We start from the raw sequence: 24,164 nt of genomic DNA, 5'->3' as shown, positions 1-24,164 counted from the left end.
ATGGGCACCACAGAGGCAACTCTAAGAATGGAGAACATGGAAGTGAAAGACGAGTGGCAGGATGAAGACTTCCCCAGGTTAAATCATTTTACTTTTTACTTGCCATGATCTATGAATCTGTCCTTTCTTTATTTTTTATTTATTTTTTTATATAATTTTTGGGCATTTTTATGCTTTATTTGATAGTGCAGAGAGACAGAGGTGAAATGGGGCAGAGAGGGGAGTGACATGCAGAGCACGACCGCGGGCGGGAATCGAACCCGGGTCTGCTGCTGGGCCCGGCCCGGGGTGGACGCCCTACCAACTGAGCTAAGGGCGCCCCGAATCTGTCCTTTCAACGTCAAACATAAAGCCGATTGGTGTCGAAAGTTGTAGAAAAAGCTGCTTTTTGTTACCGTGTGTGAGCTGATAGTCTTATGGCATATCCTTGTGTTTGAGTGTTTCGATGAATGTGCGTGTGTTTGTGGATGAATCTCAAAATGTAGGATTCATTGTGCAGTCAGTCATGAATGAATTGCCAAACCGGGCTTCCTTCTAGGTAAGCTACACTGTGACCTCTAGTAAGGTTTAGTCTGGGAGGAGTTAGCTTTTTTTTAATTTATTTTATTTTATACACTCTTATTTATCTTTATGATAGCCATATTTGGTATCTTTCTGCTTTTTAAGCTTCAGTTGAGCTAATGATGGAACTGAAGGTTTTCTTACGTATTGTGTTGACGTGAAATAATTTTTACAGCCAGGTCTGCATGACATTTGACTTGACTCTGAGTTAAGACAGCTGAGCGGTGATTTGCCAATAAAGGAGAAGAAGTAGTAAGACAAGTTATTGTCAGTGCACCACAAATATGGATACAGAGGGTGTTCAGAGCTGAATGGGCAGAGAATGAGCAGTGTATAAGTTTAATGACAGTCAGCAGTGGGCTCCCTCCTCCTCCTCGTCTTCCCTCTTCCCTCCTCCCTCTGTCAGCCAGGGAGCAGGTGCAGCTCCGTCTGTAAATGGTCTCAGGCTGCGTCACATGACGCAACAGCAGTCGCAGATCAACAACACAGCATCGCCAGGAAATGGTGGCAGGTTTTTGGTTCAAGACAGACACAGACTCAGGAATAGCCAGCAGCAAACGGATTATTGAGAGAGAAAGGGCTCTGCTTTCGGTTCGGACAGTCTATTGTCAGTTGAAAGGACAGGGAATGTGTAAGCAAACCAAATACACAGGTGTGGGTGAGTGAGGATAAAAAGCTAGTTTGAATTGGCTCCAGCTCCAATTTCCTGAAGGTAAGCATCATCGGTTCATCCTGATATTGGTGTTCGTATAGCTGAAGGACAATGCAGCCATAAAACAGGAACAAATGAGATTATCATGGCTTTGTTGAAAGAAGAAATCTGTGATATGTTTATCGAAAGGGCTCCAATGTTGTCAAAGGACCAGTAATCACTGCAGGGGTTTCTTGGGGGAATAGTGCCCGTTTCTCTGGGCTAAAGCCAGTTGGCTCAGGGGGAGCACACACTGTTACACACTGTCTTCCTCTAGATGGGATGCTGAGGCAGTCTGCTTTCATAGGACTGCAGCAAAGACCCTCTCTGCTGAGCAACACTGCGCTTGTTTAACCATTCAGCTCTGTTTCCAGTTCCCTGGTTGCACTGGGGTGATGTTGCTGCCGTGCACGTCTGTTCTAATGTGCGTAGCTGGGGCACATGCTACACAAAAACACAAACAATACATCAGAAGTTAATAATAAGAGGCTGCGTAAAGGCAGAGAGGGCTTCACCTCTTTGTCTGTGTGCAGACACACACCTCCTCTTCTCTGTTCATTCTTCTGTCTTTTGTCCCCCTTTCCCCCTTTTCTCCTTCATCACGCCCTGCCTGGCAGCCCTGTAATTTTCATTTCTCCCCAGAGAGAAGTTAATTACAATCTCGATACTTTTTTGCTCGCTCCCCTTTACAAGGCTTAGCCGGATCATTGACAGCACCCACGCCTTGACTGGTCCATTGAACGCCATCCTAATCACAATCTTACATTTTTTACGTTTTTTTTTTTTTTTGGCATTTTTATGCTTTATTTGACAGTACAGAGTTGAAATGGGGAGACAGAGAGAGAGGGGGGATGACCTGCAGTAAAGGTCCACGGGTCGGACTCGAACCCGTGACCACTGCAACGAAGGCCGGAGCCAATATGGTACGCGCTCTATCCACTACGCCACCAGAGCGCCCACAATCTTACATTTTATTGTGAGGCCATAGTGACAGATTAGTGAACAGAGATCAGGAAAAAACAAACATGAAACAAATCTTTTTGCCATCATTTGCATCTCCTATATGCAGTATATATGACTCTAGTTATATTACATATTATACTGATATGCACAGCACTGGTTGCTTACGTGTGTGTGTGTGTGTGTGTGTGTGTGTGTGTGTGTGTGTGTGTGTGTGTGTGTGTGTGTGTGTGTGTGTGTGTGTGTGTGTGTGTGTGTGTGTGTGTGTGTGTGTGTGTGTGTGTGTGTGTGTGTGTGTGTGTGTGTGTGTGTGTTTTCCTCCAGACCGCTACCAGTTTACGGAGACATGGATTCCTCTTGTGGTCTCACAGACGACAGAACCTGTAAGTTACACTGTGGAGCGAAAGGTCACTGATCGGTCAATAAAGCAAAGACCATATAATATTAATGACATCGCCTGATCCATCTATTCCTCTGCTGGTTTGGCTGCAGCTCCCCCTCACTCCCTGAATGTGAGCCCACCCGGAGGAGGCAGCAGTGGCGGAGTGTCCTCCCACCGTAAGCGGCGTACGTTGGTGGCCCCGGACATGAACCTTTCACTGGACCAAAGCGAGGGCTCTCTGCTGTCAGACGACTTCCTGGATACACCGGATGACCTGGACATCAACGTGGACGACATCGATACGCCCGATGAGACGGACTCGCTGGAGTTCATCACCAATGGCAACGAGCTGGAGTGGGAAGGTGAGCGGTTATTAAAAATACCAATGAGTGAGGGTTGAATAGACACAGTTTGAACCCCTTTTTTTCGTTTTCCAGGTTATAAGTCTAGGCCTAAACACTGACTTTTAGGGCCAGTTTCACAGACATGGATTAAGCCTAGTCCTGGACTAAATGCAGTTTTGAATGGAGATTGTCCATTGAAAGTGCAATTTAGTCCAGAACTAGGCTTAATCCATGTCTGTGAAACCGGCCCTTAGCTTCCAAAACTGTAGCTTTAAAATGAGTTTGTCAGTTTCAATCTGAATCTTATTTGTTATGAATGTGAAATGTGACAAAATATTTGTTTAAATGTATGTATGAGGCGATATTAACTGAAGCTCACATAGAATCAGTAACTAATTTATTTTTGAGTCTTTCAAACAAATCCTTTAGAAATGTGGGGAAAATGATAATAACAATACTGTAGAAGAAATACACTTTTTTCAGTTTTTACACGTTTTATCTTTTGTATTTATTATAAGTAGGCATACTTATAAAATATGTATTTGTTTTATTCGCTCTATTTTCAAATCTAATTTTTGGTTGTTGTTGGTATTTCTCATTTTCTGTACTTTTATTTGATCGATTTAATTCGAAATTTCACCAAATCCTAAATGAATGTTAATCTTAATCCGTAAAACTGTGATTTAAAGTAATCCTAATTCAAATGTCCAACCTCAATTACACATTATACACAATACATTTTAATTCCTGCATGGTACACGTTTTAGCACAGAATTAAGAACTATTAAATATTTCTGTGTGTGTGTGTGTGTGTGTGTGTGTGTGTGTGTGTGTGTCCAGATGACACACCGGTGGCCTCTGCCAAAGCGTGTCCTGTTGACGGTTCGGGAGACGCGGACGAGGAGGGGAATGCCAACAACGGACGCCTCTGGAGATCGGTGATCATCGGAGAACAGGAACATCGTATTGACATGCAAGTCATCAGACCCTACCTCCGGGTCATCACTCATGGAGGTCAGTGAAAAGACACCAACTCATAACTTTGGAAGATTGTCTTTGGTTATATCAAACATTTGCAACCTTTAACCCCCATAATATTACATGGTTGTTTTAGTACATGGCCTGAAGCATTATTCCCTATTAACTGAATCTCTCTCTCTCATCAGGGTATTATGGCGAGGGTCTTAACGCCATCATTGTTTTTTCTGCCTGTTACCTGCCTGACAGCAGCTGTCCGGAGTACCACTACATCATGGAAAACCTATTCCTGTGAGTATGCCATGGCCAACTGTTATTTATTATGATTATTTGATGCTGTACATAGATGGATTACTGAACGTGCACAGGGACCCCTAAATCAGACCTAACTGTTATCATCATGTCTCGTAGGAAAATCACAGATTTCACTTGATTTCACATGTTTGCTTGTGTGTGTGTGTGTGTGTGTGTGTGTGTGTGTGTGTGTGTGTGTGTGTGTGTGTGTGCCCCCCTGTCGTCCTTGTTGTGCCCTTTCATATAGATATGTGGTGAGCAGTCTGGAGATGCTTGTGGCTGAAGATTACCTGATCATCTACATGAACGGGGGCACTCCTCGGAGTAAGATGCCTGGGATCAGCTGGCTCAAGAAATGCTACCAAATGATTGACAGGAGGTAGGAAAAGGAAAAAAATGTGGAGGAACCAAACCAGCATTTACACGCTGTGTAGAAAACTGATTTTCTGAACTGACATATGAATTAGGCCCACCCTGCTATTTTTAGCTGCTGAGTGTGGTTGCCCATCAACATTGTGTGACACAAAGGGGAGAATAATGGAAGTTGTCACTGGCTGTCAGTTAGTAGGAGACTCAGAATGACTCACACAGGCTACATTTACAGCGTGACTCTGTTAGAGAAAACTCAGTTTAATAATGTCTAATGCTACTCTAAGACAATGTGTTAGTTTTAGCAGAATCCTTTAAGCTCATACACTAACCTAACTGTGTTCACTGAATGGACTTATCATGTGTGTTGCCATGACAGATTGAGGAAGAACCTGAAGTCTTTGGTCATCGCTCATCCCACCTGGTTCATACGCACTGTCCTGGCTATTTCCAGACCCTTTATCAGGTAATGCACAAAAGCCAACAACCGAACAATTCTGATTTAAAGTGGGAAATCTGGGGCGCCCGCCCATGGTGTCAATTTTGACAGAGATGCATATTCTCATATTGAACAAATCATGTGGATTTTGTAACCGCAACATCAGTGATGCATGAGCTGTAACTGTGGTGGTGTCATTGTTTCCCCATCCCCCCCACTGCAGTGTGAAGTTCATGAATAAGATCCAGTATGTCCACAGTCTGGATGAGCTGGCAGAGATCGTTCCCATGGAGCACGTCCATGTTCCTGAGTGTGTGGTGCAGTAAGTGTCTCTGACCACTAGATGGAGTAAACAAACAGCCTGCAGCCTGCAGCGCTTCTTTAAAAATGATTAATCATGTAAATCTGGCTGAAAACATGTGACATATAATGTGTAATGTGAAATAAGATTAGTGCTCCGTTTCTTCAAAAGGACCTTTGACTGAGGATTTAACAGTGTTTTGATATTATTTCCAGATTTGACGAGGAGAAGATCAAAGCACGGAGGGAGAGGTAAAACACATTTGTCATTTCTTGTGTAGTCTTGATATGATGACATGACTACTCATACATAATAAATTGCTCATACAGAATTGTGCTAAAAATTAACTGAGTTGCAAGCACTTAAGCTGCATTGATTTGCTTTGTGTGTGTGTGTGTGTGTGTGTGTGTGTGTGTGTGTGTGTGTGTGTGTGTGTGTGTGTGTGTGTGTGTGCGTGCGTGCGTGCGTGTGTGTGTGTGTGTGTGTGTGTGTGTGTGTGTGTGTGTGTGTGTGTGGAGCAGGATGGAGCAGGAGCACAGACAGCAGGAACAGCAGCAGTCGGTCCCACAGGAGCCAATTAAAAAGTCTGAGAGGTAGTGGTCCACTCTGGATTTTTAAAATGTCACATTGTCATATTTTCCAGTTAAGGACATTCATCAGTTTGTATGCTTATTGTTATCCCTCCAACTTTTTAAAAGTTGTTGTCACTATATATTTTTTTCTTCTTTTATTTTCAGGCCTAAGTCAATGCTTGTAGATCAAGGTGTATGAGAAGGCCTGAGCTTTGCAGGTGAAGGTAATGCAAAGCACTGTTGTTTAACCACTTACATCCTTGTCTCTTTAGGTCTCCTTTTTTCCTGATTACACAAGGTCCTGTCCATTTAAGTTTAGACTTCATCTTTGTACAAACCTTTGTAGCTATATTTGATAGAGTTCAGTTGCATGTCCTTGAGGAAAACACATTACTTACAAAAAGTTCTTGTAAAATTACTTTGTACATCAAACTCTGGTGAGAAACACAGAACAAGAAACAAAGAAATTTTTATCAGAGAATATCCTACCTCCGTAAGTAAGTGAGTCATACGACCAGCACCCTGACCCTGAATTAAATAAACAAATTTGAATTTGATTTTGTTTTTTAAATAAAGATAGTATCCCTTAAGATAAACAGGCAGATACTCGGCCACACATAAACATTTATTTAAATTTCTGAGTTTTAATTTGATCCTCCTGATACAAGATCAGCAATATTTTTGTCATGCAATCATCACAGACATGTTCTTCTCTTTACACAGTGTGTGGCGGACATATGGAGCATGAACCCCATCGAGTTATACACGGAGCTCCATCAACTATGTTTTACCAGCATCCAGCTGACGCTTTGGCTGTCATTTTTTCAATGGAGACGGTGAGCGCTCTGTCTAATTTTTCCTCCGTCCAGAAACCCCTTCTTCCTCTCTGCCAGAGGGGTTTCATATCACAACATGAAAATGTATGAAGGGAGTCGCGGCTCTGTTAAAGAGGCGTTTCACCGTGGCTACTGTTCATGGATTTATCAACCTGCTGTGCAGTAGGCTCATACTGAAATATTACATCATTGTGTCGCTCTGGAAGGACATGGACACAGAAAGTTTGGGCTATATAACGCAACATAAAAATTTAGGAGAACAACATTGATTTTGGCAATGCGAGATGTAACAATTGTAACTTCAATTGTTCACCTCGTGTTCTAACTTAATTTGAAGGATCATAGGTTTCACTATTGGCAAATAAAAACTCACAATTCTACTTTAAACTCTAAGTTCTGCTTAATAAACGTAAATAAATTACATTTACTGTATCTAAATTAACTAAATTTAAATACTGGAATGTTTCTATTCAAAATTCATGTTATTTTTCTGAATTCCTGAAAAAGTTTGACATATAGTATTTGCTGACGATAGCAATGTGTGTTACATTTTATGTTGCAAAACATTCAACCTTGTGAACCAGAGAAGTCTAACAGCAACATTATGTATGTAGCAGATGCTGAGCTTGGGCCGGTGTGTGACCCACCACTGGTTTCACACACTTGAATTTATGCTGATATGTGTGAATACAATGTGTAAATCACAATGGTTTTGCAATGCATCAGATGCCCTTTCTCTCCTTTTTTTGCTGTATCATCAGGCCTTTTCAAGCATTATCTTATTATTTTTGCTGTACTGATATTTTGAAAAGTGTAACATTTGTTCTGTACCTCGTCTTATGATGTGCCTCAGTCGTATTGTGCTTTGAAGATGTGGGCTGATGTGTATGATCGATATCTGCATTTTGTGGCCTGGAAAACGCCATATGAGAAAAATCTATATTAAACATTATATATACGGTGTGTGTGTGTGTGTATATATGTATATATATACGTATATATATATACACATATACAGTACATATACATACACACACAGTATATCCTTGTTTATTTTGTGTAACAACATCATGGCCACATAAAGAAATGTTCTTCAATGTTAAGTAAACATGCTTTATTTACGGAATCAAATTTAGTCAATACATACATACTTGTCACGCTAATCCAACAAAACATAACATGAAACCTGTAACAAGGTGGCCATAATGAAGAAAAAATACGCAAGCATTGTATACACTTTATGTTTGCATATTCATTTTAGAAATTGCACATTCCTATAATTCTTACAGCTCTGTTTCATATGGGAAATTTTGTCGCCAGCTCAGATTGTGAAAACATGTTCTGATCATTAACTTGATAAAGTGGCCTCAGGAAGGAAGACATTTGGATCCTATTTCAGAATGATAACATTTTTGTAGCTTGTGTGGACATTTGGTTTGTGATTTTTCAAATCTTCGTTTATTTTAGAAGAATGACGTGCCCTTGTTCTTGATGAACGGCACAACGTCAGCACATTCTCATGTTTAAATCAAGTATGAACATTTTCTCCAATGCATCATGGATTGTACATATTCTGGGTTAACATGTATGTCCTCTAATGTCTTCCATCTAGTAGCAGGAGGGCAGAACTTTTTATTTTTGTAAAGAGCTGCAGACTTGTATTGCCTGCCTTATTTTGCACTATTGTAATTGGCTGTCACATTAACCTTGAATGATTTCAGCTTATAATGTTATTGATTTATGTTCATGAGGTGAAAGTTTTACCTCAAATGTATTTTTGCTTTATTTTTACATTGGATGACTGATGTCATGTAGTTGTGTAGCTTTTAGTAAAGCATGAATATATTGTTTGGGACAGAAATTAAGTCTGTTCCTATAAAGTGCCATCTCAATGCTATAGTTTTCCTCTTTTTTCTTTTTGCCTGTCTGGTATAGGAATGTCTTCAGACCAATAAACCAAACCTGAGCAGTTCCATCACATATTTATCCTCCCTTTTGAAACAATCCTAGCTCTGTTACTGCAGCTAATATTTTTTTGAGACAGTTCATTTAAGGTGTGTTGTCTGTCCTGAGTGCCTATTCAACCAAATGCTGAAAAGAAATCCAGATTTCGGAGGAAATGTAAGGTGTAGCCTTTCGATTTTTTGTTATATCAATATGTAGGTTAACTTTATCACACATCATAAGAAAGGTTTGCATTGAAATTACTGATATGTCTTTTCCAAAAATCTAAATCTCCAGTAAAAAGCACAATGTTTATATCATCACATTCATTGCCTACCATGTGGCTGCTGTAACATGTTGTCTGCTGTAACAATGCTTGGATCTCAATGGGAAAGATGATCATTTGTGGTTAGATTAGATTGATTAGCTCAGTTCTGCCTTGTAAATATAACTGAATAAACTATGTTAAAGCTGTGTTTTGTTTTCATATCTCTGTGGACTCATACAGTGGTGATCATTAGTCTTTACAAAGATGGGCTGTAAGAAACAAAGGACTTTCAGACGTACAGTACTCTTGAGATGACATTCATCATTTGCATCTTAGCAGCCACTTTCTTGATGATGTCATATTACACACTGCACTGTGTAATATGACATCATGAAGAAAGTTCTAGAAAGTTCTAGAATGCAACGCTCCCTGGGTAACCCACCCCTTTTGAATAAGCTATACAGTGGCCTTCAAGGACAAGAACAATTCTAAATTCTAAACAATGCACCTGATGACATTCAAACCAACATGGATGCCTCCATAAGACTTACCCCCTCTCAATGTACAAAATGTATATTAATATTTGTAATTCTCCGCTCAGGAGGATAATTCAGATTATTGGCAGAGGTGATTTTACACCAATAAGGACATATTTATGAATGAGGATATTGATTTTAGCTAATAAATTACTTAAAATGTTACACAGTGCCCCTTTAATGACCAATTATAATTGCATGATGGGAGCAACTTCAGTTAATTTCACTTGCTTGCCATGACAAGTCGAAGTGTCTGTTGTGAAAAATGTTTTGTTGATTCATTTGTAGGCAATTAAGGAAAGAATGGAAGCAAATTTATTCTGACAGCTAAATTACATCAAAAGATTCCTTTAATGTACAATAGCTCCAAATCACAAATTTGCTTCGAAGGGCTTTGATCCCTGCAGGCTACTGGATACATGCAACACCCTTTATCCCTCGACCCAGACAAACGACAGACTTTCAACAGGAAGGAAAAGGAAAAATTGCAAATTAGCTGTCTGTAATCAAATACATTTTGTTCCCCCACATCAAAAGCACAAAGCTATTTTCAAGTAGATTTGGTCTCTTTAAATTCTGTCATGGTATGTTAAATTTTCCCAATGTCTCTTTTAATGTATTATACATTCTACAGAATATCTTGAAGTAACCTGTTCAGCTCATTCTGACTGAATTGCATGTTAAGCAGATGGCAGACAGACATGAGGTGCATGCTTCCGAAAACACATGATGCCTTTTGAGTGAAAAGCCCCCACTTCCTCTGGGGGTTGCCCCACATTCCTGGACAGGGCTGTCATCACGTTTGACTTTAGACTCAGCATGTAGGGGACAAGACTCCAAAGAAAAGTTTCTGTCTTAGCTTAATAAGGGAGTCTTGTGATGTCCCCATAACCTTAAGATCATCACGTGAGGCACCCTTCTCCTTTTACACAACAATATGGACAGAGGGACCCTGGCTGTGGACCCCTGACCTCCGATGGCTCTGACAGGATTCAGATTGCACACAACACACACACACACACACACACACACACACACACACACACACACACACACACACACACACACACACACACACACACACATGCCCAAATAGAAATGAATGTCACACACACTGTCAGGGAAAGAGAGCAAGACACTACACTCAAAGTGATGCCTCTAGGCAGTGAGTTATATAACCCGCGGAGTAACATTGTTACTCAGTTTTCTCAGAAGATTTTCTTCAATGTCAACCTCCGCTGTGAATACTTTCCCAGTTGTAACAATTGACAGGGAATAAAAACATCAGGCATGCTGTACATTGCTCTGACTCGCAGTTGAACCAGCAACACTTGTTCCAGTTAGAAGGCTTCCCTTTAATTTAAGCCCCTGCACTGCTCACACCTCAGACCTCACACTCCAGACACACTTTACGTAACACATTGAAGTATTGCCAGAGATTGGGTATATTCAAATAGAGCATGCTAGGGAGGACTAAAATATCTTGGCAAAGCCAACAAAGACTGATTTAAAAACAGAGATGTTATTGTTTTATGATATTGCAGTTCAGCTTATGTTAGGTTTCTATCTACAGTATAGGCCTATATCTCTACACGTATCCTATAGTGTAGTTTTATACAAATATGCTATATGCTAATTCCACTGAAGGAGAATTGTGTCTATTGTATGTTGAACTGGATGTTTTGTAGGCCTTGCATAAGCATAGGCTATAGGCCTATGTTCTAGTAGCCTGTAGGTCTTAGGCCTACACTGTAAATGGTGCTAGTAGGCCTATACTGTAGGTCTAGTTGAAGTATCCTAGGGCCTACATTTTGTTCATAAAATTGATGATTGATTGTAGTCTAGTTGTTGATATGGTTTAGGCCTACATTTGAATGCAGGAGCTAGCCCACTTGTAACATGTATTCATACATAGGCCAACATTTAAACTAGCTTAAAAAACATTTGTAAACTAGCTTAAAATCAAGTGAATAGAGTTATTAAGTGTGGCTTCTTGCTTTACAAAACATAGCCTACTTCAATATTTTCCTATTTAATTAGGCCTATTACAGTAGTGTTGCAAGTAGCCTACAAAACAGATGCATCTGTTGTTATAATGTAGGGCCTATCTATAAAACACCATCAATGGTAGTTTTCCACAGTGAGTCGGGTCACCTGGTGGATTAGCTGCTGAATGACATATCCGCCGCTGAGATGGACACCAGCATGTGTTGTGGAATATGTAAATGTGTGAAAGTTCGCGGGAGCTGATTGGCTGCCGTAAGGAGGCACGTAACCGTCAGAGCACGAGCACGCCCGACCACGAGAACGCTCCAGGCCCACGTGGATGATGACGCAAAACAACGGAGCTGGTATAAATTGCTGTGCCTCGCGCATCCTTGTCAATGGAGCAGTAGCGAAAAGAGCCAACAGATCTCAACTTACATATTTTCTACTTTATGAAACGTTTAATTTCTTGTGATTTAATCGCCGGCTTTTGTCAAAAATACTCTTGACTATTTCTTCGGCTGACGTTGAGCAGGACTGTCGAGAAAAGATGAAGTACATTATAGGAATTGGCGGGTAAGTGAATTTATCTTTATCAAACGCATAGTTGATTGTTTTAATTTTTTACAAGTAGCGATACATGTATTTATCTGAGCTAAACTGACCGATAGGTAAGTGTAATGAAGAGATTTAGGCTACATAATACCTTTGACAATAAGTATCCGGTTTGTTATCATATTGTTTGCGAAGGTATCATAAGATATAAACAAGTGGTTCGGATGAAGTCATATTTTTGTAATGTTGACTGACGTTACGTCGTAAACATTATCATTTTGGCCACTTGTTTTATCCATAGACTGTATGGCTTTATCAGCTGCCCGCCAGAAAGTTGTACAGCCGTGTCTGCTGCTGGACTGGTTTTGTCCTGTGTGGGCGGCTGGTTTGTTGTCATAAAATCGAGCGGGACATTTGAAAATTCACCGGCAAACTGACCTCAAAAGTGGAGGGAGATTTAACAATTGTGTTGTCCCAAACCAAAACCGGTTTAATGTTACAGTCACTTTTTCTATAAACACTTTTAAATTAGGATAGCACGATGTCATTGCTTCCTTTTTCTGCTGCTTTTATGAAAACAGAGCCAGCCATGTGCTTGTTGTTGAGCTCCACTTTACTATAAGTTACTTTCAAACGGCGACAAATGTAAACAAATTGTGCCTTATATCCTCTGGAGGAAAGCTTTTTTTATTATATAAATCAGTTGTTGCAAACCATAATAGTAGCTGGCAATACATTATTAATATGAATTTTATTTCTTCTTTCCTTTTAAATAGAGTTACTAATGGTGGCAAAACCACCCTGACAAATAAACTGATCAAGACCTTGCCCAACTGCTGTGTTGTGCACCAAGATGACTTTTTCAAGGTGAGTTTTAGCTAATGTACAAATTAGATTTAGTTATTATCATTTTGTCTACTTTCCCAACCTATGAACACTGCCTGAGCATTGCATTGTAAGCAAACTAGTGTCTGCTAGCATTAACCCCGCCCCATACACTTTTCTACATAGTAGATATGAAAATGGTGTAAATGTCTATGCAGCATAGTTTATTTACTTGACTGTATCTTCTTACTGCTCCAGTCATGACTTTCTCCCTTGTATTGCTTAATTTTCTTAATCTTCTCTATGTATTGATAGACAAGATTGATATTACTTCCTCCTGAACTTAACATGGCCACATGCGTCCATTGCTCCTTTATCTCTATTAACCCCTTCACACTTTATAGTTGTATAGTTTGACACCAACACCCCTTATTTCAATAAGCTGTTTAGTTTTGAAAACACTTGCTTTCTTTTGTGTATACCTTTTGCTGTGTGCGCCTTTCACTCATTCTTCTGTGTTTACTCGTATGGCATAACTAGTCTGGCATGTTAGTGGGAAGTGCAAGTGTTCAGAGCGGTGAGGTTGCAGCAATGTTTTATTGGTGACTGTTATTTCAGAAACCTGATCAGATAGAAGTCGGGGATGACGGCTTTAGACAATGGGATGGTAAGACTTCACAGACTGCCAATGACTCATTGTTAACCTTTTTTAGTTTCATACACCCCCATCCTCCAAAATGTAAAATCCACACATCTATAGCCATTAAACATGCACACATAGAGCTGATAATCACCTCCAGTAACACGGAGAACAATACACATTTCCAGTTATTCATATCCCGGATTTATATCTATTCTAATTCAATTGTCTACCCTTTCCTTCGTCTTCCTTCCTTTCTTTCTTTCAATCTTGCTCTACAGTGATCACAGCCATGGACATGGAGGCCATGACCAACACAGTAAAAGGCTGGATGGAGAACCCAGTGAAGTTTGCCCGGTCCCACGGCGTTACTCTGTCTTCTGCATCTGAAGTGTCTAATCCGGAAGAGCAGATCCACATCCTGATTGTGGAGGGCTTCCTGCTCTACAACTACCCGTGAGTTGATTTTCCTTGAAAACCTACTTGTGTGGAAGTTTCTACCTTTTCTATGCCAATGTCTCAAACAACTGATCTGTGTGTCATGTTGTCTGACATATAAACCTGTTCTACGAAATGTGGTTCATTTTGTAATAAGCGTTTGTGTCCATTTGTTCAAACTACAATTTCCTTCTGTGGAAGGTTATACTGTATGTTTTATTTTTTAGTCGGGCTACAAATGTAGCGCAAAATCTACAGTGAACAGAAAGGCGCCATATTGTTTCTTGCAAATTCTAAGAAATCGATGACAACAAACATTGGATGGGGCGGTGCTATTTCAGTAGGGTCACACAGTCCTTAACTGGGCGGGTCCTGCTGATAGAGATAAGGGTTTCCGCAGAAGTGGGCTCTCTGACTTGTCCTTAAAGTTGACTGCCACGTGTACAGTACTCTGTGTGCTAGGGATTAATGTCAAGCACGCTGCATGGATGTAGATAAGGGGGCATATTAGGTGTTGCATAACGATGGTCCTATATGTATGTTTGGTTGAAGCCGTGTATCATTATTCATGCCCATGTGTGTCCCCCTTTAGGCCTCTCCTGGATGTTTTCGACAAGAGCTATTACATCTCTGTTCCCTATGAAGAGTGCAAGAGACGGAGGAGGTGAGGAAAAATATTACTTTTATATTGTTTAACTTTTTTGAGCATAAGTCCCCCCCTCCAAATCATTTGATGTCAATTGCATGTTCTCTAACAGTGTGTTTTTATTTTCAGTACAAGGCAGTACACGGTCCCAGACCCCCCAGGCCTTTTTGATGGCCATGTTTGGCCAATGTACCTGAAGCACAGGAGCGCAATGGAGGACTGCGGCTTGGATATTGGTATGTCGCAGCTGGGATACTTTATCCAGTTTTATGCCTGGGAATATGTCACATTAAAGAATGTTTAATAATTGTTCATGTTTATTATGGGAATATCATGTGGTTTTATTTCTTAACATCTGGTTAACTGGTCAACTCTGTGTGTTGCAGCATACCTTGATGGTTTGAAATCTAAAGCAGAGATCTACAACCAGGTGTATGAGGACATTCAGAACACCCTCCTCAATCGTTTATAGGTAAGAAGACCCAAGATATTTCTTAAATGTGCCGTTATGACAAAAAATACATTTAGTTGTTTCTACACAATTAAGGAATAGTATATCCTTTGTTTAATAAATCTGCAGCTAAAATGTCCTGCTTTTTTCTTTTTTCTTTTAAACAAAATGCATACTTTCAAAAATGTGTTAGAACCCCGTTGGCACAATTCTTAAAATGTAAAAGGATGCTGAAGTCAGTGTACAGTCTCTAACAGTAGGTTTTTGTCATTCTTGCAGCAGGAGGATTCCTCACCAGCCCTGTACAGATTTTGTAAATAGTCCCATGGATTCTTTTTTTACGAAGATTTTTCTTATTTTATTCTTTGTTTGTAAATGAAAGTAATTGTAACTTACCAATGTCTTTTTATTTTTATTTTTATTTATATTTTTGCTTTTGCTTTTGTGAATTGATTGTTGGAATGGATCCATTAGTACGTTACTTTTATGCCAAACCACTGACTTGCACTGGACCTTATGTGGCATCCTCCTACAAATAAATCCATTGGTTGCTGTTGAAAAACAGCACATCGGGAATCTCTTTGCATTTTTTCTTATGAATGTTTTTTATATTTTGAATATACATTAATTCAAGTAGTTTATTAATGTACAGTAAGGCGCTACATGACTCCTTTACCTGATCTTAATTACTAAAAAAATTATTTTTCTGTATTGGTAATGTGGATAACCCAACAACCATGATTGGTATTGGTTGAATATCTGTAGACACCGGCTTTATTGACCCAGCCAAGGCTTTCAATGCCTTATCGCACTGTCCTTGCTACATGTTCATTGTGTTCCAGGTGTCGAAAATAGCATCATGAATTCGGATTCAGGTTTAGCACTACAGTTCACTTACTGTACATTGACGGGTTGAAATATTTTCTTAGTACAAATATTCTATTTACTGTGCGGTTATAGGTTCTCCCTAAAACTCCCTCAGAGAAGCTGCAGGCCATGTACATGGATATAACTAAAAGTTATTAAAAAAAGAAACCAACCATTCTCCAATTTAGAGTTTAGGTACTCCTGATCTGATACATTTTACATGTACAGTAAATACACATTTTATAACACTCTTTGGCAGTGTGTTTTTACCTGTATTGTGTGGTTTCTATGATGAAATTTTGCCATACACTTGTTCATAAAGAAATCATACTCAACATATTCAACTTCTGAGGAGTGATCTTTAGACATTTCTAATGTTAAATGGGTACAAGCCTGTTTTATTAAGGACTAAAGACTAAGAAACTGGGCCACCCTAGATTTCATTTAGCTCAGTTTCAACTGGTCCTACTCAACATTATCTTACGGGCAATACTGTTTAATTACTTTAAGGTCATTATCTCAATTCCTGAATTAGAATTTAATTGATATTATCTTATTAGCTACATCCTGTTTGAGCCAATTGCTAGCATCTATTTTAGAAAACAGACAAGGCTCCTATATCTGCCCCTCTGGGTTTGCTTTTCTAACACTAGTTTGAAATAGCTGCCCTCACTTGCTTCTAGTAGATGCCTGAGTAGGTCATAGACTAACCACAAGATTTAGGCCATTAGCACTAGATTTACACCTCATGGGGCCCCAGGCACGTGCTGATATCAATATGTTTCCAAACATATAAATAGGCAAGATATTTTCCCCTTAAGGGAATACCTTTTCTTGTCACTGGTCGACGAGTGTGAGCTTTCAGCCTGTTGTGCCATAGCCTTAAAATATCAGGTCCAGTAGGGAATTGTGTTTTAGGGCTCCTCATTTACAAATCACAATGACAACAAATATTTCTTGCATTAGACGTACCATTTGGAGCTTATTTCAGTTCCTACTGAAATCAGCTGTAGGTATGTTACTTGTCATGTGCGTGTCTTGTGATTGTTGTGACGCTGTAGCAGGTGGACGTGGTGTAAAGCACACTGGCCTGGACTCCCGGTGCTAAAAATGACAACAGTGTGTGTGATGACAGACAAGGAAACACTATAGAGGAACAAAAAGGATAATATTTCATGTTGTGTTTTAGATCTAAAGACATTCTTATGATAGACAGAAAATAATACTCAAAAAAGTTTTTTTCTATGTGGTGTTTACGAGGACATGCATGTCAAGTCAACCAATGCACATTTGAACTGAAACAGTGGCAGTATTGTCCCGAGCTACTTTACAGTGAAAACAAATCCAGTCTAGACATTTCTCCTGGACAAACCTGACCTCATTACTCACAGCTCAGGTGACTCATGTGACCGACACACATCCATCAACAGCCTAAAGTCAGTTATATCCAATCAGGTACACACGGGTACCAGGATGCGGGCTATTTTCTGTGTACATGATCTCATGATCACAGAGGAGACTAAAAGTGTAAGCACACGTACGCACATACAGTAGAATGCAGTGCAGCGTTGTGCAGTTGCATGTGATGGGGGTCACATCTTTAATGCCGTTTTGTAGAATAGAGGCCTAAGTTGGATGATGTTCATCCCATAAGGTTAACATGCAGGAGAAATATCAGAGCTGCCCGAAGAAATTGTGAAACTAACATACTAAGTTAACTAAGTGTTAATTGAGATTTCAAATATATGCTTCTTACTATCCACATGTTAACATTCAGACTTAGTGGAGAACAACAACATACATTTACTCAAGTAAAACTTTAAGTTATTCCATTTTATGTTATACTTTATACTTCTACACTGCTTTGAACCTCATCGTAAATAATATCCTGTATATTACAATAACATCCTGACAGTTGTGTTGCTAATACGTTTGTACTTTTACTTAAGTAAACTTTTGAATGCAGTATTTTGACTTCCAACACAATATTTTTTAGAACGATCCTTGTGACTATTCGACTAAGATTGGCAGTCAAATCAAGCTCCTTTGATCGAATGGTCGAATATTCGACTATTTGGGGTCCCCCTAATAATAGCATTGCTATATTGCTGATCATTTTAAGGTGTAATAAAGTGCCTGTATACTCAATTAGAAGGTACACAAACATAAGTATTTGTTACATACATTAAGTTCTTTGAGTATCAAATGTAACCCCATGTCTGTAGTTATATAACTATATACAATATACTGTATATGCACGTACATACTTACATATAACATACAGTAAATATACTGCTGGGTTATTTCATTTATAACAATGGATATTCATAATATACAGTAAATCGGGATCAAGGTTATATATTGACATTTTGAACACATCTAATAAAATCGTTCTACTACTAACCACTGCCAGAGTTCATTGATGGTGTCAGATATCGCATGAGAGACATAAGTCCCAGGAGGAAAAAGGAAGGTTTTAAATCATACATGTCAACAGGTTTGCTGTTGCTTACACTGAGAGGTCACCCTACATGCTGGAGGAATGACACCCATCCGGTTACAGCCTGCCTGAACCAACTAGACCTCGACCCTGTGATTATGCTCCACAAAACGCACACACACACACACACACACCCTGTTTCTCACAATCACTCATTGAATTATACTGGCACAGATTGTTAAAAGGCTCCGAGTGCTTGGCAGGGTGTGTGGGTATTTTTAGAGGGAGGTCCTTGTAGTTTTGGGGAAGGGGGCAGATATGGGTATGTTTTATACACTCAGACAGCCTCTTATCCGTGTGTGTGTGTGTGTGTGCTGGCTGTCTTTGTCACCATGCACTCGGGACTGGCTACCAGTCTGTCCACACGTCCCAGCAGCCAGAATAGCTGTGGGTGGGGATGAATGGGAAACAATAAAGTCCTCTCACCTACTTCCTGCCACACCACCACCTCATCATGATGTGTTCACCACAAACATGTAGTTTGTATTGCTTTTGTCTGGTGTTATGCAGGAATCCATACCACAACTATCCTTGAAGGTTTGTAGAATCAAGCAGCAGAAAATAATATTATAAGACTTTTGATACTCAATAGAATTAAATTCTCTTTCCAAAACCTGCAAATAATGAGTCTTTAAATTTCAAAAATCAGAAGCTTGAAAGACATTGAACAGCCCATGACTCTGACATCCAACTGTAAGTATGAACAACCGATGGAACAGCATCCTTATAATTTGTTAATGTTTTTGTTTTATCAACAATATCTTTTCTACAGTACAACTGAGACCAGTTTCATGTCTGTTTTGAAATTACAAATCCTGAAATGACAGTGGGGTCGACTGCCATCATGTGGTGAATAAGTGTACTTAGCCTCGGTCAACAGTTTAAATACCCTCACTGCTCACTGTTTCACATGTGGTCAGTGATGCACTTTCAGTCTGTTATAGGATAACCTAGAGTCAGTTTAATCTTAATGCAATTATAACTTGCACAGATCAAATGTAGGCCTATAAGGTATATTATAACTGGAATTATGATATTGAACTCAATACGTTTCAGGTGAAACCCAGACCATTGTTTTGATTATTTGGCTCCCTCAGTTAACGGCGCTGAAATGGTTAAACTGAGACCTGGTTGGATAAAAAAAAATTCTATGAGATTAACTCACTTTACAAACTCTCGAAGACATCTCAACCCAAACTTTCTCTCTTTGCGGTGATGCTGTGCGCAACTGCGTGACAGAGTCGAGAGTATAACACCAGCCCCTCATCATCCTTGTGAAACTCATAAGTTCGTCCTTAATGTCTCAGCATTGGAGCGCTTCAGATAGATGCACCATCACTCTGAGCCATGATTAACTTCGAGCTGGTATTATTTTGCCTTCTAGACTTGCTGGTGTGTTTTAGTGCCGGCCAGCAACATTTACGCGCAAGTGTCGGACCGTGGAGAAACCGGTTCCAGTGGGAGAACAACGGCCAGGTCTACAGTTTACTGAGTACGGGGACTAAATATCGCTCACCTGTGCAGAGAAGACGCACTCAGCTCTTGTTGACTACTAAAAACAGTTTTAACCGAATTCACCCTCCTGCTGCGCTTAGTAGACCCGCCAGAACCAGGTCTGGAGATCTCCAGGGCGCAGCCTTGGTGCATTATGAACAAAACGACATAAATCATGTTTTAGGTGCTGACGCGGGCCAATATTTACTTGCCTCGCGACGACCCGGGACACACAGTCAGTCCCCACCGCGTCTTGCAACCACAGGGGATGCTGTGGCAGCTGGATATCGTTTACAACAGGCGCCGTCTAACGGCAGCACTACCGCTTCCATACAGGAGTTCTCGGGCAACGGAGTCCCACGAGGAGGACGGAGTACACCTGGGGATGACGCTGGTGCTCAACAGGCAACTGCGTCGCCTACAAGACCACCGGGCTTTACGCTGAGCCGGGCAGGCAGATTAAGATCTGAGAGCTCAGAGTCGGTTGCCGGGCCACCTGGCCCATCTAGAAGGCTCACCGTAGCAGGAGAAAGAGAGAATGCACGTCGCATCCCGCAACACACAAGTTTAGGAGAGTCTCGCAGTGCACACAGAGCGCACGCACTGACCAGAATCACGCACCCCACACAGAATCCCACCGCCTTGTCCAGTAACGCCGTAGAAATAAACGTTCCTGCTCCAAGGACGGAGGAAACACGGACTGTTGAAACGAGTGACCCGCAGGACCCGCACAGTATTCATCACAGGAACTCAGTTTTCTATGATGTTTACCACGCAGACCGCAGAAACAGGATCACTGTGCGTCCCCCACCAGGCTATGGCACCAGGTTCTTCCACAATGGTGAGGCTGGCAGACCTTACAGTCACAGCTCGTTTTTGGTTAAACAATGAGCGGAACAATGCTGAAGCATGGATGCCCAGAGCTCATTTTTACATTTTACTTAAACCCCCTTTTTTCTAGATCCCATTTCAATGCATTTTTATTGAGTGTGAATGAATGCCCCCTTGTGCAAAAACGAATGTCTCCATTATGAGACATTAAATACCATGACTCTAGAGGGAAATACATGTTTATCATGATGCTTTCATAGTTGATAACATCAATTCATAGCCAATTAATTCAAATGTGTCCAGCATCATATATATTGTATATCTTTAAGAAAAATAGAAGATGTAGTTGTTGTACAGAAACAAGTGACATAATGAAGATAATCTTTGGTGTATGCATGCATATTCAAATCACCACATTAATTTAGCTTTGGCCACAACATTAGTTAAAAGATTTGACCTCTTTTGTAGAAGAGAGACTAAAGACACCAAAATCCTGACTTCTCCAACTCTCAAACGAAAAGTAAATGGCCCTGCATTTCTGGATAAGCTAATGCATATTGGCATTAACTAAATGCTGCGGATTGATTTTATTCCTGCAGGTCTCCCAGACTTGGTTCCTGACCCTTACTACATCCAGGCTGCTTCTTACATCCAGAGAGTGCAGATGTATGCACTTCGCTGTGCTGCTGAAGAAAACTGTCTTTCCAGGTGCACTTGTTTGTTTGACATCACACAATATTAAACTGGTCAGTCAAGTCAAAACCAACTGACTAAATGAGTTCAGTTTTGAATATAAAATAAGTTCCTGTGTCAGTCTAAATTAACCTTTTTATGATTCTTGACATGCCCTTTGTCCATGACTGACTCTTTGTTATTCACATGCTCGCTGCTGCATGATAAAATGTTATACCTTCAGACAGAAAAATCAATGGGGCATACACATCTGAATAAATAAAGAAATAATGAGGGTGATTTCAGATTCCTTTGAGGCTGCCACAGAGGGATGTGTGGTTGGCCTCAGTCCCATTTGGAAGTTATGAGGCTGCTGGACACACACCTGGCAACAGCCTGAGATTCTCTCCTCTGATCTGAGCAGCCACTTTCTTTGCCAAGTCAAAAGAGGCTCTGAAATGAAAGGCAAAGGATTCCTGAGGTTACCACAAAAACCTACAGAGGCCAGCCCAAAAGAAAAAACTTGTGTCACAACAGTAAAATCACTATAAACTGGTCAGTAAGGAAGAGTAATTGTGGAGGATGATGTGATCACAAACTAAAGAAAAATAAACAGAATTACTTCTGTCATTGCTGCTCATTGTGAAGGTAAACTTGGCTCATTCTCTTCCCTGCCTTCCTTCAGGTCTGCATATCATCCGAGTGTGAGGGACCTGGACTACAGAGTCCTGCTGCGCTTCCCACAGCGAGTGAAGAACCAAGGGACAGCAGACTTCCTCCCGATGAAGCCCAGACATGAGTGGGAATGGCACAGCTGTCACCAGTAAGTCCTGTTCTATTATACAAGACCAGTGCAATAGAACAGGCAATTCTGAATGTGCACAACATTAAGAAAATAGGAGTGTTGGAATAACAAGAAGTGCAAAGAAATCAAACATTTATAACACCACCATGAGAAATATGACAAGCATAATGCATCATCTATTACGACTAAAAAGGGCTTTATGTACAGTGTATAAATAAATGCAGTAATTAACCATTTTAGCAAAACAAAACTGCCTCATAAACCCAGCCTGATCAGCAAATAATAAAACATTTATATAGGCCAATTCTTTACTGAAAAAAGGAACAGATGCTCTTTTTGATCGTCCCAAGCAGCCCTTGTAAACTGTAGTTACAGTTGATCCAGACCCATTACATTTTTTAAATTTTTTACAAAGTAGAAAATAAGTGACTTCACAGCTTTTTTTTATAGGAATAGAAAGTGATGGTGGTCTGGTGGGATGCAATATATTTCCATGAGAATAACTTGTCATGTGTTGGACACTATATGTGATTTTCACAACACAATTGTCTGCATGTCTTTCTCTATGTGTGTTTCCTCCAGGCATTACCACAGCATGGAGGCCTTCAGTAATTATGACCTGCTAGACGTCTCCACTGGACAAAAGGTGGCAGAGGGACACAAGGCCAGTTTCTGTCTGGAGGACACTTCCTGTGACCCGGGAGTGCGACGACGCTTCGCCTGCACTGCTCACACACAGGTCGGTCATTTACAGATTCATTTATTTTTCCATAGTTCAAAACATTTGTATTTGTTTGAATCACTACTGTATTTCTGATGTTTTAAATATAGATAAACTCTTTCCTTAAGCCAATAGTAAAGTCATATACGTTTTTAATTTTTCCAAAAGGGTCTCGGTCCTGGTTGCTATGATACATATCACGCCAACATCGACTGCCAGTGGATTGACATCACCGATGTACCACCTGGAAACTACATACTCAAGGTGGGAATGTAGAAATGCTTTACGAAAGAAAAGACAAGACAAAAAAACATTAAATTGAGATGCAAGAGCAGTGTTTCAATGAGACTGGAATCAAATTCAATATTTAGGTATTTGTGTCCAATCGTTTCTCAGGTGACAGTGAACCCCTCTCAGCTGGTTCAGGAGTCCGACTTCTCCAACAATGAGGCGCTCTGTGACATCAGGTACACAGGAAGCTACGTCCAGGCAACAAACTGCAGGATCACTGTGTAAGTCACCCTTATAACGTCCTCTCTACCTTACAGCTGAGATTAGAAGGCAAAAGAAGGTCTCATCACTGATTTCTTTTTGATTTGTTTCACAGAAGCTGACCTGCTGCAAGTTGTGGTGCACAGGATCTACTATTAATACCTTCTTGTTGTGCAATGGTTTTACATTCAAACGTTTGCTACTATATTATTTAATCTGTTATTTATGTAATATGATATATTGTAGCTGCAGCCAGGCTGGCTAGATGTTAAGTTATGTTATTTTGTAAGAAAAAACATTTTCAGTGGATTTTTCTAAGCAATGCAAGACTGCACTGTTAGCTGTTTGTGTGCAGAAGAGTGGAGGAAAGCGTGTTATTGTCACTAACAAGTGTAAAGAAAACAAGTTAACAACGTAACGATTTAACTGGTGCTTATGTGGAAGAAAATAGCAGTGCACTTCTCTCCCAAATTTAGGATTTTGTCTTGTGAGAGAAAATATCTTCTTTGTCATATTGACCACATATGTATTGGAGTGACGGATTAAAAAGTGTTGTGTAAAGTAAAAAAAAAGAAAATACTCCAATGCATGTATTTACAGCGGTATATGTCCTAACACAAATGTTTAGCCTCTTATTTTACATGCTAGTTACTGTAAATGGTTGTTTGTTTGAAAGGTTTTCTAACTTTTTATCATGTTTTATAATAAAAAAAAACATTTATTATTATTTGAAAACTGATGTCTTACATTTTATAAAAATTTAAAG

The 24,164-nt window shown here is 40.1% G+C and overlaps 3 protein-coding genes across 4 annotated transcripts; all 3 read left to right on the top strand.

Annotated features, from left to right (window-relative positions):
- atcaya (ATCAY kinesin light chain interacting caytaxin a) lies at window positions 1–5,574 on the top strand (the record flags this gene model as incomplete). The annotated part of the gene is made up of 9 exons (XM_080033414.1): window positions 1–77; window positions 2,537–2,595; window positions 2,705–2,956; window positions 3,779–3,952; window positions 4,105–4,207; window positions 4,458–4,589; window positions 4,959–5,045; window positions 5,242–5,340; window positions 5,535–5,574. 9 exons carry the CDS (start codon window positions 1–3, stop codon window positions 5,572–5,574), a joined length of 1,023 nt encoding a protein of 340 aa, XP_079889540.1.
- A 6,301-nt stretch (window positions 5,575–11,875) lies between these two features.
- On the top strand, window positions 11,876–15,658 carry mibp (muscle-specific beta 1 integrin binding protein). 2 transcript variants are annotated; one of them, XM_080032477.1, is made up of 8 exons: window positions 11,876–12,037; window positions 12,793–12,883; window positions 13,460–13,508; window positions 13,763–13,937; window positions 14,512–14,583; window positions 14,695–14,801; window positions 14,952–15,037; window positions 15,296–15,658. In XM_080032477.1, the coding sequence occupies exons 1-7, from the start codon at window positions 12,012–12,014 to the stop codon at window positions 15,035–15,037; spliced, it is 606 nt and encodes a 201-aa protein (XP_079888603.1). In that variant the 5' UTR covers window positions 11,876–12,011; the 3' UTR covers window positions 15,296–15,658. The 2 variants fall into 2 exon arrangements, with proteins under 2 accessions (XP_079888603.1, XP_079888604.1); XM_080032478.1 differs by lacking the exon at window positions 13,460–13,508 and having other exon boundaries at window positions 11,987–12,037.
- Window positions 15,659–19,730: 4,072 nt separating this feature from the next.
- Window positions 19,731–23,422, top strand: loxl5a (lysyl oxidase-like 5a; the record flags this gene model as incomplete). Its single annotated transcript, XM_080032819.1, has 6 exons — window positions 19,731–20,718; window positions 21,308–21,416; window positions 22,066–22,203; window positions 22,768–22,924; window positions 23,075–23,170; window positions 23,303–23,422. 6 exons carry the CDS (start codon window positions 19,731–19,733, stop codon window positions 23,420–23,422), a joined length of 1,608 nt encoding a protein of 535 aa, XP_079888945.1.
- Between the last annotated feature and the right edge of the window lie 742 nt (window positions 23,423–24,164).

The sequence above is a fragment of the Ammodytes marinus genome, assembly GCF_949987685.1.
Source record: "Ammodytes marinus genome assembly, chromosome: 8".
NCBI lineage: Eukaryota > Metazoa > Chordata > Actinopteri > Uranoscopiformes > Ammodytidae > Ammodytes > Ammodytes marinus.
The sequence above is the reverse complement of the archived record's forward strand: the minus strand, read 5'-3'. Positions and strand labels throughout refer to the sequence as shown.

Excerpts from the sequence above, each read along its gene's own strand:
- mibp (XM_080032477.1), top strand. The coding sequence starts at position 12,012 with ATGAAGTACATTATAGGAATTGGCGG. Across the intron at positions 13,509-13,762 it reads CGGCTTTAGACAATGGGATG|TGATCACAGCCATGGACATG; the intron begins GTAAGACTTCAC and ends CTTGCTCTACAG. Across the intron at positions 14,802-14,951 it reads GGACTGCGGCTTGGATATTG|CATACCTTGATGGTTTGAAA; the intron begins GTATGTCGCAGC and ends TGTGTGTTGCAG.